We start from the raw sequence: 11,307 nt of genomic DNA, 5'->3' as shown, positions 1-11,307 counted from the left end.
TCGTCATTTAGGGAATTCCCAAGGAACCTATCTGGAGCATGACAACTCATATCTATCTTCGGGCAATATGTCTTTAGCACAAATTAGAGTACACCTCGACACCAGGGAAGGCCTGGAGGAGCATATTACTCTACATTAGGAGCACTACATGCGCACATAGATTCTTCACTATGAGGGTGTCCCATTTCGTTGGAGATGTTATCACAAGGTTGGGTATTTATTTAAGGAATGTCCACTGAACAAGAAATCCACAGCTTCGGAACTCTAGGCAGAGGATCTAGTCATAGTCTCAGAGATACCTGATCATCGAGTGACCACCAACAATGCTCTGAACAAGGCTACCAAAGTGACTTTGAAGAAGTGCAACAATGCTCCCATTCAGCCTCCCTCACCTCCCATAACCAAGGCTCAGGTAGCTATGGCGACTACGCTCTCTTCAGGTAATTCTAACCCTTGTTCCTTTGTTTATTCCATTTCATCCTGTGCATATGCATTTGACTCATCTAGGCGGCATTGCTTTATCTCATCTGCTCCATCTCCTCACTCCTTGGCTTTCCCTCTGAATCCTCCCCCTTTGACTATCTCTTGTACCCCTCCCTCTTTCCTAGAGCTAACCAATTTTGTTGATCACTCCTCCGCTTCTGATTCTAGGAATCATTCACACCCCTACAACCTTTGTTCTCTCAATCGGTCTTTACATTCGGACACCATAGGCATTGGTTTATTATCCCCCTCCATTTCCCTTAATCCTCCACGGGGTCGACCTTCATCAATTTCCAAGGCCAAGATACAGGCGGGCATGGATGTCGTTACAGGCCATTGAATAGCCATTGAATAGGTTCTTAGAGCACAGAACACCTTGTTGTCCTCCCCCCAATGAAGCTGCTCTCTTTCAATTGTAGAGGATTAGCTAGTCCCACTAAAAAACTATCTTTCCACATGCTCTTGAAAATTGAATGAGTGGATGTTATTTTCCTTCGGGAGACTCTGGTTTTAGCTAAGCCCATCTCACACCTTCTTGAATCCATGCTACCTGGATGGCATTTCCATATTCTAGATGTTAATGGGAGGTTTGGTGGCATTGCGCTGGGTTATAATCCCAGCCTAATCAAATTGATCAATATTTGGGGGAATTGGATTCATTGGGGCAGATTTCTTCACACCTGAAATTGGCATTGATATCAGAATGATCAATGTATATGGTCCTTGTCAAAAATGGGTATATTTCTGGGATCAATTACTTAGATCCAGTCTCCTACAAGTGGATAACCTTATTCTAGGAGGTGGCGTAAATTTCTCTATTGGTTATTCAGAATCATGGGGACAAAATGTGTAAATTGACTCATTATCGGACTACTTCGAGAATATGTTGGAGGATCATGGATTAATCGACATCCCTTCAGCGAGGCTCCAACCCACCTGGAGGAACAGGACTGGGGATGCAAGGTTGGCTAGAAGATTAGACCGTTTCCTCCTAAAAGAACATTTGCTAGGACAAGGATGCATCTATCTTCAGTGGGTTGGTTCAGGGGGACTATCGGACCACTCACCCATTTACCTTGATCTCAATGGTCAAGTCAACAAGCCCAAAGCACCATTCAAGTTCAATGCTACATGGTTAAAAGACCCTGATTACATCAAGCTTGTCACTGACTATTGGAATACCCATCCACCTAGTGCAGGAGGAAATCTATCAGAAGGGTTTGCTCACAATTTAATCAACCTAAAGCGCCTTTCCATGAGCTGGGCTCATAATAAGAGACTGAGTGATGATGAAACCCTGAGAAACATTGAAGCAGAGATTGCTAAAATGGAAGATGAAAATGGGAGTGGATATCTGACTGCAGAGCACAAGGATCAACTCACATCCCTTGTCACTCAGAGGGATAATATCCTTAAAGACAGAGAAGAATCGTGGAGGCTCCAGAGTCGTGCTATTTGGCTACAAGAAGGAGACGATAATACTAAGTTCTACCATAAGTTTTCCAATGGATGCAAAGAAATCAATACCATATGGAAAATTACTAATTAGTAGGGCATCAGGGTACATTCCTTTCAGAATTTGGACTCTCTCGGCACCTCACACTTCAGGCAACTCTACAAGGTCCCTCCCAATGCATCCCTGGTCGAAATCATTAGGGTTGCTTGACTTTCCCCTGCTTTGTAAATCAAGAGGATGTTGAGGACCTCAATAAGCCTATTACGATGGGGGAGCTAGAATCTACTTTGAAATGGTTCAATAAGGACAAGAGCCCTAGATGCGATGGCTGGTCTGTAGAGTTCTAGACTGCTTTTTTTGAAATATTTGGGATGACCTCCTCAAAATAATTTAATATTGTCGCGCTACAAGGTGCATGCATGAGGCCTTCAACTCCACATTCATTGTGATCATCCCAAAATATGATAACCCAGAATCCTTCAGTGATTTCCTCCCAATCTCACTTTGCAACTGTATATACAAAATCATAGCCAAAATCATTTTCAAGCTACCTCTGCCCCATTCAATCCTCCCACATATCCTCTAAGCAACTTTCTTTCCTTCAGGATCATCAGATACATGAAGCTATCGGTACATCTAAGGAGGTCTCACATTCCATCAAGACAAAAAAGCTTAAAGGTATGATCCTCAAGGTAGATCTCTCAAAAGCTTTTGATCGTGCTAGCTGGTTATATATAAGAATGGTTTTAACTCATTTAGGTTTTCCCCCGGATTTCATCAATTGGATTATGTTTTGTATAACAAAAGTATCTTTTAGTGTTCTCAAATGGTGCAGTTTCTCCCTATTTCCACTCAGAAAGGGTACTCAGACAAGGTTTCCCCCTCTCCCCTCTATTATTTCTGCTAATTATGGACGGTCTAAGTAGGCTCATCTTGGAATATCATAGGTTGGGCTGCATACAGGGAATCAAGATCTCTAACAATTGCATACTGACTCATTTAATTTTTTTAGATGATGTCCTACTTTTCCTTAATGGAGGTATTGGGGATCTGACCGGGCTACAATCTATCATGTCCATCTTCAGTATTGCAACGCGTATGGAGATGAATAACAATAAGTCTACTTTCACTACATCAGGTTCTCTCCTCATGAAATTCAATATGTCCTCCACAGGTTTCCCTTCACTCTACACACCCTAGATGTGGACTAAGATATCTTAGATACCGGCTAAAACCTCACTGCTATAGAATTGTTGATTGCATATTGTTGGTTGCCAAGATCGAGAGAAGACTCAACATTTGGCACCACAAATACCTATCTAGAGCAGGTCGACTGGTCCTCATAAAAGTTTTTCTGGAGGTAACACCTGTCCGTTGGATGTCCCTAGCATGGATCTGTTATAGATCCATTTGGGCATTTCAAATCCCAACATCCATATCAGTGTTTTAGGGCTCATCAAACCCTAATTTTAGTTGCTTCATGCCCTAAACAAGTCACCCCTTTGGATGCCTCCTTCCCAGGCAGTTTCATGATTTGAAAACATCTATAAATAGCCTCTGGAGGGACCAGTGCATGTAAGCCCTTATGGAGGTGCGGTTCAGAGTAGTTAAGTCCACTACCAGGGTGCTTTGCAGAGCACTTAGGCTTCCTTTCACCTACACTGGGTGAGAATGAGCGAAATTCACATAGGGTTTGGGGAATATTCTTATCTTTTGGAGTCATCTAGAAGTTTCCCTCACTTATCAACTCCTATGAGCTCGAAAATGGATGAGGAATGAGTTAAGGTGCATCCTATCCTCTCATCCCTTCCTCCATGGAACTAATTCTAAGTATGGAAAGCCATTCAATTCGACCATTAATTACAAAACCTCCTTCATCTTCCTATAAATTGACCACTCATCTAAGTGATGAGGGGTTGGATTATGTTGAATTGCAAGGAGATAATGTTGTTGTGAGATTTGGCTTTGCAACAAGTATTGTAATGCTACAAGTTTTTCATGCTTTTGATGTGATGTGGATGGGATCCAAGCTGGAGGAATGGCTTTCAATCGGAAACCAATGGTTGTAATTCCTTCTTGTATCTAATAAAGTGTTTGAACCTTTTTCCCATATGTATTGTTTCATAATGCTTATGTGTGTGAATTGTATCTAATTCCTTTCATTTATATTCAATAGATCGTATACTTTGATCGGTTTTTTGTCTTCTGTTGTGTTTACAGGGTACTTCTCAAGTGGATTAAGTACAAGAAGGAGCGACGGAATCGATACAAGGGAGACGAGAGGAAAGCGTAACTAGAGGTAGGCCTTCTATCTTCTCATCTTATCTATTGCTTATAGGAAAAGTCTAAAACACTTTAAACTGTTGTTCAAGATATAGCTACTTACCTAGGGAATTAGTGTTTATCCATAGATGCTAAATTCTCTAAAACAAATTTGCAACTCCACTGGGGAAAACTATCACCTTTCCTAGTATATTATTCACCTCCTAAGACATTCTTGTAGACCCTAATTGTGTTCATTAACTGTATTTCAGCTCTTTTGCATTGAATTTTGGTCAAAATTTGAGGTTAGATGACTTTTGAGTGGCCTCTCAAGAATCAGCACAGGCTTGGGCAGGGGACAGTGCTCTGCAGAGCAACCTTAAGTGAGATACAGTGCCCTGCAGCATAGTTAGGCCCTCTTTGACCTACGTTGATCCACCTTAGGGAAATGTTTCACCTTTGGAATGTGTTTTTGCCAAGTTTTCTCTGCTTGTTGATAGATCAATGAATATCATTTATCTCCTTGTCTAGCCCTACTTTGACTTGATTGATTAATGTTTCTTAAATGTTTTATTTTTCATTATCAATCTATAGCCAAAGTTAGAATATAACTGATTAATCTTAGTTCGGAAGAAAGTGTTGTAAAGTCTTCTTTTCCTTCAAAACAGAACTATCATAAAAGTCTTCGTTCTTATGAAAGATTGATTGATTGTATGTGCATATTTCCTTTTGTTCATATTCACATTAAGGAATTGAAAATAAAAACTTTTATCATTCATATTGAAGTTTGTGAATGCTTGAAACGAATAGCTAGGAAAATTGCATTAGTTGTGCTCTTTGCTCTTTGTCAAAAATTTTATTGCTCTATCCCTACTAGCTAAGGATTTTCATTGCTAAATTGAATGGAAAGAATTCTTATCATATTAGTTTCATTTTAGGAATTGCAAACATACATCACGTGTTGAACCTTTAAAGGAAAATTCTAAAGAAGATCAACTTAAAACTTATTTGAATTTACCTAATGGAGCATTGTCACCTAACGAAAAACATTTAGAGGTCTAGGCTAGAGACGTGTTCCGATGTTGTAAAACAAAGCGGTTTTCGCTAACATGTCTGCAATACATCTCAAGTGTGATACCTCATTCCACGTACGTGAGTATATCGTAGCTCGTCCACATACCTTTGGGTATATAGGGCGGTGTTACAGTATGTAAAGTATATGGGAATTATCTCAATGTGTGGTTTTTCATTAGATAGCGCTTATACGGATTGGGCCTCCACGTACTTTCGGCTATATATGGGAGGAAAACACTAGGTTGCTATCCATCCTTAGTTAACCGAGTCGGCCGCCTTGTACATTGTGATACACGAACACAGCATTCGAGGAGATTGCCTGCGCATACTTCTCGGTTCACCGGGAGGTATTTTGTAGTTCATAGTTGCTTGGTAAACCTTTTGCCTGGATTATCCCTATTTTGTTTTGTTATGTTACTTTGATTAAATAAAATTAATTGACCGTGGATAACATCCTCCACACTCACTCCTTAGTTGATCTTAGGTTGAAACATATGGCGACAAATCCGAAGTCCACCGATCAAGGAATTCCTTTTGATGGAAATCCTAGTCCTTTTCCTCCTTTCGTAAATATTGGTGCTCCTTATATGGCTACATTATCCCTTCTGGGATTTATCATTAGCTTGCCAGTATGGTTGTTTTCAACCTCCTTGGTTCAAAATGTCGTGATTTCTCTGCAATCAAGTACACATCCAACTGGACAAAATCAACCTCCAGTTGATCCTAAATTTGACCCTTTGCCTTCTTCCTCGGTTGTTTCTTCTTCCCCTTCTTCCTCTTCGCCTGGTGAAAGTATTGGTACTAGTAACCAAGTGGCCAAGAAGAAGAAGAAGAAGAAGCAAATTCAGCAGAGGGGCAACCAAGCAACCATTGCTTTGAGTGCAACATCTGATGGGAAACCGTCTTTCAAGCCTCACAAAGTTCAATATCCATGCAAACTTTGTGTGGGATACCATCTTCTTCGAAATTGTCCTGATATTCCTCCGATCTTAGAAGAATTGTCTTCTAGTTCATATCATCTTGTGTCATCAACTTCTCGAGATCATGTTGGTGACACACCATCAACTAGTGGTAGTAAAGTTCATGGAAAGAAGGGAAAAATCAAGTTTCCTTGTAGGTTATGTGAAGGGAATCACCCCATTCACCTTTGTCCCTATCTGGATAAAGCCAAAAAAGTGTTGGATAACCATCCTGCTTCACCACAGTGACTTCCATCTGGTTACAGGAGACTCTCCCTTAATCCTTCACTAGTTGATAAAGTGACTGACCCAAATCAACCATCGGTTAAACCCACTCTCTCTGAAAGTGAATCCTATGAGTCTATACCTGACCCAAATCAATAGGTCGAGGTAACATTTGACCCGATTTCACCTTCAGTTAATCACGCCTTTCCCGAAGAGAGTGAAAATGATACCACTCAAGTTCTTTTTGTTTCTTCAGATTCTAATGAGCTTGGGGGCATTCCTCTTGTTCCATAAATATAGGAGGAAAATCCTCTCGCTCTCCTAACTCAAGGGGTTAATTCTCCCATTTCTAAGGCACCCCCTCCAAGTAGTCTAGTCACTTCCTTTGACTGGAATCGACTGGTAGGTTTTTGTCTTCCTTCTTATGTGCCTTTCTAGATCATAGTACAAGTTTGTAATATGATTGTATCTAGCACTATTATAGATGAAGGTGCATCTGTGAGTATCCTTTCCTCAACTACTTGGCAAGCACTCATTTCACCGCCACTTGTGCCAGTTACCCAGAATCTGTTAGGCTTTAATAGCAGAACCAGTCAACCATTAGGGATCCTTCCTCAGTTGCTTATTACTTTGGGATGAAAAATCATTTATCTGAATGTGATGGTAGTCCCAGGCCCTTTTGATTACAATTTACTTCTAGTGCGTGACTATGTTTATGACATGGGAGCTATTGTTTCAACACTCTTTCGAGTGATTTTTTTCCTGCATGAAGGCAAAATTGTCACCGTTGACTAGCTTTCATTTCCTGGTCCAAATATGGCTTCCAGTCAACCATCTTTCCTAAGTGGTCCTTTTGTACCCATGGTATCATCCTTGCCATGAGTTAATTATGTGGCAACTCGTTCCATACCTACATCAACTGACGATCAATTCAGTGATGTTGTACATCATGTACTAGGGGCATTGGAACTAAATCTCTCCTTCATGACATCTTATGTGTCGTGAAACAAAGAAATTATGGGGATAGTTCCTTGTCTTGTGTCAACCTCGTTAAAAAATGAAACCAAGGATATGAGGATAGTTCTTTTACTATTTCAACCTCATTAAAAAATGAAACAGGCCCATGAGGATAGTTCTTTTACTATGTCAACCTCGTTAAAAAGTGAAACAGGTCTATGAGGATAGTTCCTTGTCTTGTGTCAACCTTGTTAAAAAATGAAACCAAGGATATGAGGATAATTCTTTTACTTTTTCAGCCTCATAAAAAATTAAACAGGCCCATGAGGATAGTTCTTTTACTGTGTCAACCTCGTTAAAAAATGAAACAGGTCTATGAGGATAGTTCCTTGTCTTGTGCCAACCTCGTTAAAAAATGAAACCAAGGATATGAGGATAGTTCTTTTACTATGTCAACCTCATTAAAAAATGAAATAGGCCCATGAGGATAGTTCTTTTACTGTGTCAAACTCATTAAAAAATGAAACAACTCCTATGAGGAGAGTTCCTTGTCTTGTGTCAACCTCGTTAAAAAATTGAAACAAAGGGTATGAGGATAGTTCCTGGTCTTGTGTCAACCTCGTTAAAAAATGAAACAAGGAGTATGAGCATATTTCCTTGTCTTGTGTCAAGCTCGTTAAAAATGAAACAAGGAATCAGAGCAGAGTTCCTTGTCTTGTGTCAAGCTCTTTAAAAAATGAAACAAGGTCCCCTGGAGCAAAGTTCCAAGTCAAGTCTTTGAGTAGATCTCGTAAAATCCCAGTCGAGTCTTTCACTTGATATCGTAAAAGAACCTTCATGTCATCCACCTGATAGCCATGAGTAGTCTACTTAGGTGAATGTAATGAAGCTTAGGGGGCATGCACCTAGTGGTAAAGTTAAGTTTCCCTGTAGTTTATGTGAAGGGAATCACCCCATTCACCTTTGTCCCTATCTGGATGAAGCCAAAAAGTGTTGGATAACCATCCTGCTTCACTGTAGCGACTTCCATCTAGTTACAAGAGACTCTCCCTTTCATCATGATGGGGGCATGTAAACCAATCTCAAGCATAGTTCTTCATTTCAAGCCTTAGTAAAAATGAAACTGAATTCAAGCATAGTTCTTCATTTTAAGCTTGTGTAAAAATGAAACTAAATCCAAGCATAGTTTTTCATTTCAAACCTGTGTAAACATGAAACTGAATCCAAGCACAGTTCCCTGTGGTTCAATCTTATCTAAAAATGAGCCCATTTCCATTTTTAGCCCTCGTGATTACCATTCTATCAGCCTCCTTCATCAAATAAGCCTTGGTTTTTCTCCTTCCATCGTCACTATCTACTTGGCCAATCATACGCTTTCACTTGGTTGTTTTACCTTTTTTGAGGAACAATTGCAATGAGTGTTCTTATTAGCCAGCCTCTTCACATAAACCAACATGTTTTGAGAAGTTCCAAAATCACTGGAACCAGTTGCTACCCTAGACACCACTCGTTCCTCAAAGCGGAGTCTTCTTTAAGCTCTTTTTAGACTCTCTAAATATGAAAATATTACCGAGCACTTGTCCTTTCCAGCTCGTTAATGGATTGGAAATGATATCTCTCTTGTATTATTTTATGCTTTTTTGAGCTTGAGAGGTTAATTTATGAAAAATAACTTGAGTTTTCTGTTTGTCCCTTTTCAAACTCCCTAAACATGAAAAGGACCGAGTTATCTTTGTCGTTAAACTCATTAAAACATCAAATAGCGACAAACCTGTCCATCTAGACAAGACCGATTTTCACCTTCGCTAGACTTGTTAAAACATCAAATAGCAATGGATTCGTCTGAAGGGTGAAATTATACAACAAGCATATGTTATCCTCCTCAAGCTTGATAAAAATAAAGAGGTACTAGTCAGCAATGACTGGGGAAAATGGGAAAAGGGGAAAGCCACTTTATGGTAGCAGGTCTCTCTTGAACATGACACTTTCACTCCATCATTGTGACTATTTGGGTTGGGTTATCTACTTGATGGTTATCATACCTATGGTCTATCACACCATCCATCGCTTTTGGTTTTGGGTCAATGCTGCCAATTCATTCAGAATATTTGGATTGGGTTATTTGCTTGATGGTTATCATACCTATGGTCTATCACACCATCCATTACTTTGGTTTTGGGTCAATGCTGCCAATTCATTCAGTGTCATCGATATGTTCAAGAGAAGTCATCCTTTACAGTACCATAAACCTTAATTTTCATGACCGCCATTCCTAAACCTTGTGTCGTCAATCAAATTCCATCTCTAAAATCACTACACTCGTTTTGTGTCGTTGATGTGGGATACATCAAGGCCCTCCTGCAATGAGTCACTTCTTGTCGACATCATCACATTATCCAAGAATTTGACTTAGAAACACTGATTGAGAACCTCGAGGCTTGCATGCATTAGTGGCAGGTTTCTCACTTCCAGAAATAGGCATACATCAATGGCCTTCGACTGAAAGACTTTTTATGGTGTCCGACATCAAATCATCCATTCACACCATGCAAAATGTACTACAGTACCTTGAGGATCATTATCATTATCGGTGATTTCTCTCGCATCTGTTAACAACTTGCATCATTTGCTAGTAATCAGATGGTGTCTTCCCATGTTCGACTTCAGATCACATATTCACGTGGTTAGACTCGTACTTGAGCGAACGGTTGAATGAGATTGAAGACCCCAGATCTAGTTTCATCCATCCGGGCTACAATTTTAGGAGTACCAAATCATATGTACAATGGCTTTACATTGATGGTCATTCCCATCATGGGTCTATATCTCTAGACGACTATTTATGTGTATGTAATGAAAGTTTATAATTTGAGCATGGGTATGCCTTCCCTCAGCAATTCATGTAAAACCAACTATCATGATATATGTATTGTAATTGATGCAGGTCACCTTCCACTTTGATACATCCTCATCACATCATAAGGCATTTCATTCGACATTGGCATTTTTCTGACTTCATGCTTTAGGGGGCAGCTATTACAGATCCATTTGGGCACATCAAATCCCAACATCTAGATCAGTGTTTTAGGGCTCATCAAACCCTAATTTCAGTTGCTTCATGCCCTAAATAAGTCACCCATTTGGATGCCTCCTTCCCAAATAGTTTCATGACTTGAAGACATCCAGAAATAGCCTCTGGAGGGGCCATCGTAGGTAAGACCTTATGAAGGTGTGCTGCAGAGCAGTTAAGTCCACTGCCAGGGTGCTCTGTAGAGCACTTAGGCTTCCTTTCACCTATGTTGGGTGAGAATGAGCGAAATTCACATAGGGTTTGGGGAATATTATTATATTTTGGAGTCATCTAGAAGTTTCCCTCACTTATCAACTCCTATGAGCTCAAAAATGGATGAGGAATGAGTTAAGGTGCATCCTATCCTCTCATCCCTTCCTCCATGGAACTAATTCTAAGTATCGAAGGCCATTCAATCCCACCATTAATGACAAAACCTCCTTCATCTTCCTATAAATTGACCACTCATCTAAGTGATCAGGGGTTGGATTATGTTGAATCATAAGGAGATAATGCTGCTATGAGATTTGGCTTTGAAGCAAGTATTGTAATGCTACAAGTTTGTCATGCTTTTGATGTGATGTGGATGGGATCCAAGCTGAAAGAATGGCTTTGAATCAAACACCAATGGATGTATTTCCTTCTTCTATCTAATAAAGTGTTTGAACCTTTTTCCCATATGTTTGTATTGTTTCATAATGCTTATGTGTGTGAATTGTATTTGATTCCTTTCACTTATATTCAATAGATCGTATGCTTTGATCGGTTTTTTGTCTTCTGTTGTGTTTACAAGGTACTTCTCAAGTGGATTAAGTACGGGA

At 39.9% G+C, this 11,307-nt stretch overlaps 1 protein-coding gene across 1 annotated transcript; it reads left to right on the top strand.

The window, feature by feature from the left end:
• Positions 1-1,366: 1,366 nt before the first annotated feature.
• On the top strand, positions 1,367-2,032 carry LOC149180580 (uncharacterized). Its single transcript, XM_089413917.1, has one exon. It carries the CDS (start codon positions 1,367-1,369, stop codon positions 2,030-2,032), a length of 666 nt encoding a protein of 221 aa, XP_089270043.1.
• Positions 2,033-11,307: the final 9,275 nt, after the last annotated feature.

Source organism: Pinus tabuliformis, chromosome 3_2 (assembly GCF_031772625.1).
Source record: "Pinus tabuliformis cultivar Carrire ecotype Pingquan chromosome 3_2, CPIR1, whole genome shotgun sequence".
Classification (NCBI taxonomy): domain Eukaryota; kingdom Viridiplantae; phylum Streptophyta; class Pinopsida; order Pinales; family Pinaceae; genus Pinus; species Pinus tabuliformis.
This window is presented reverse-complemented; position numbering and strand designations above follow the sequence as displayed.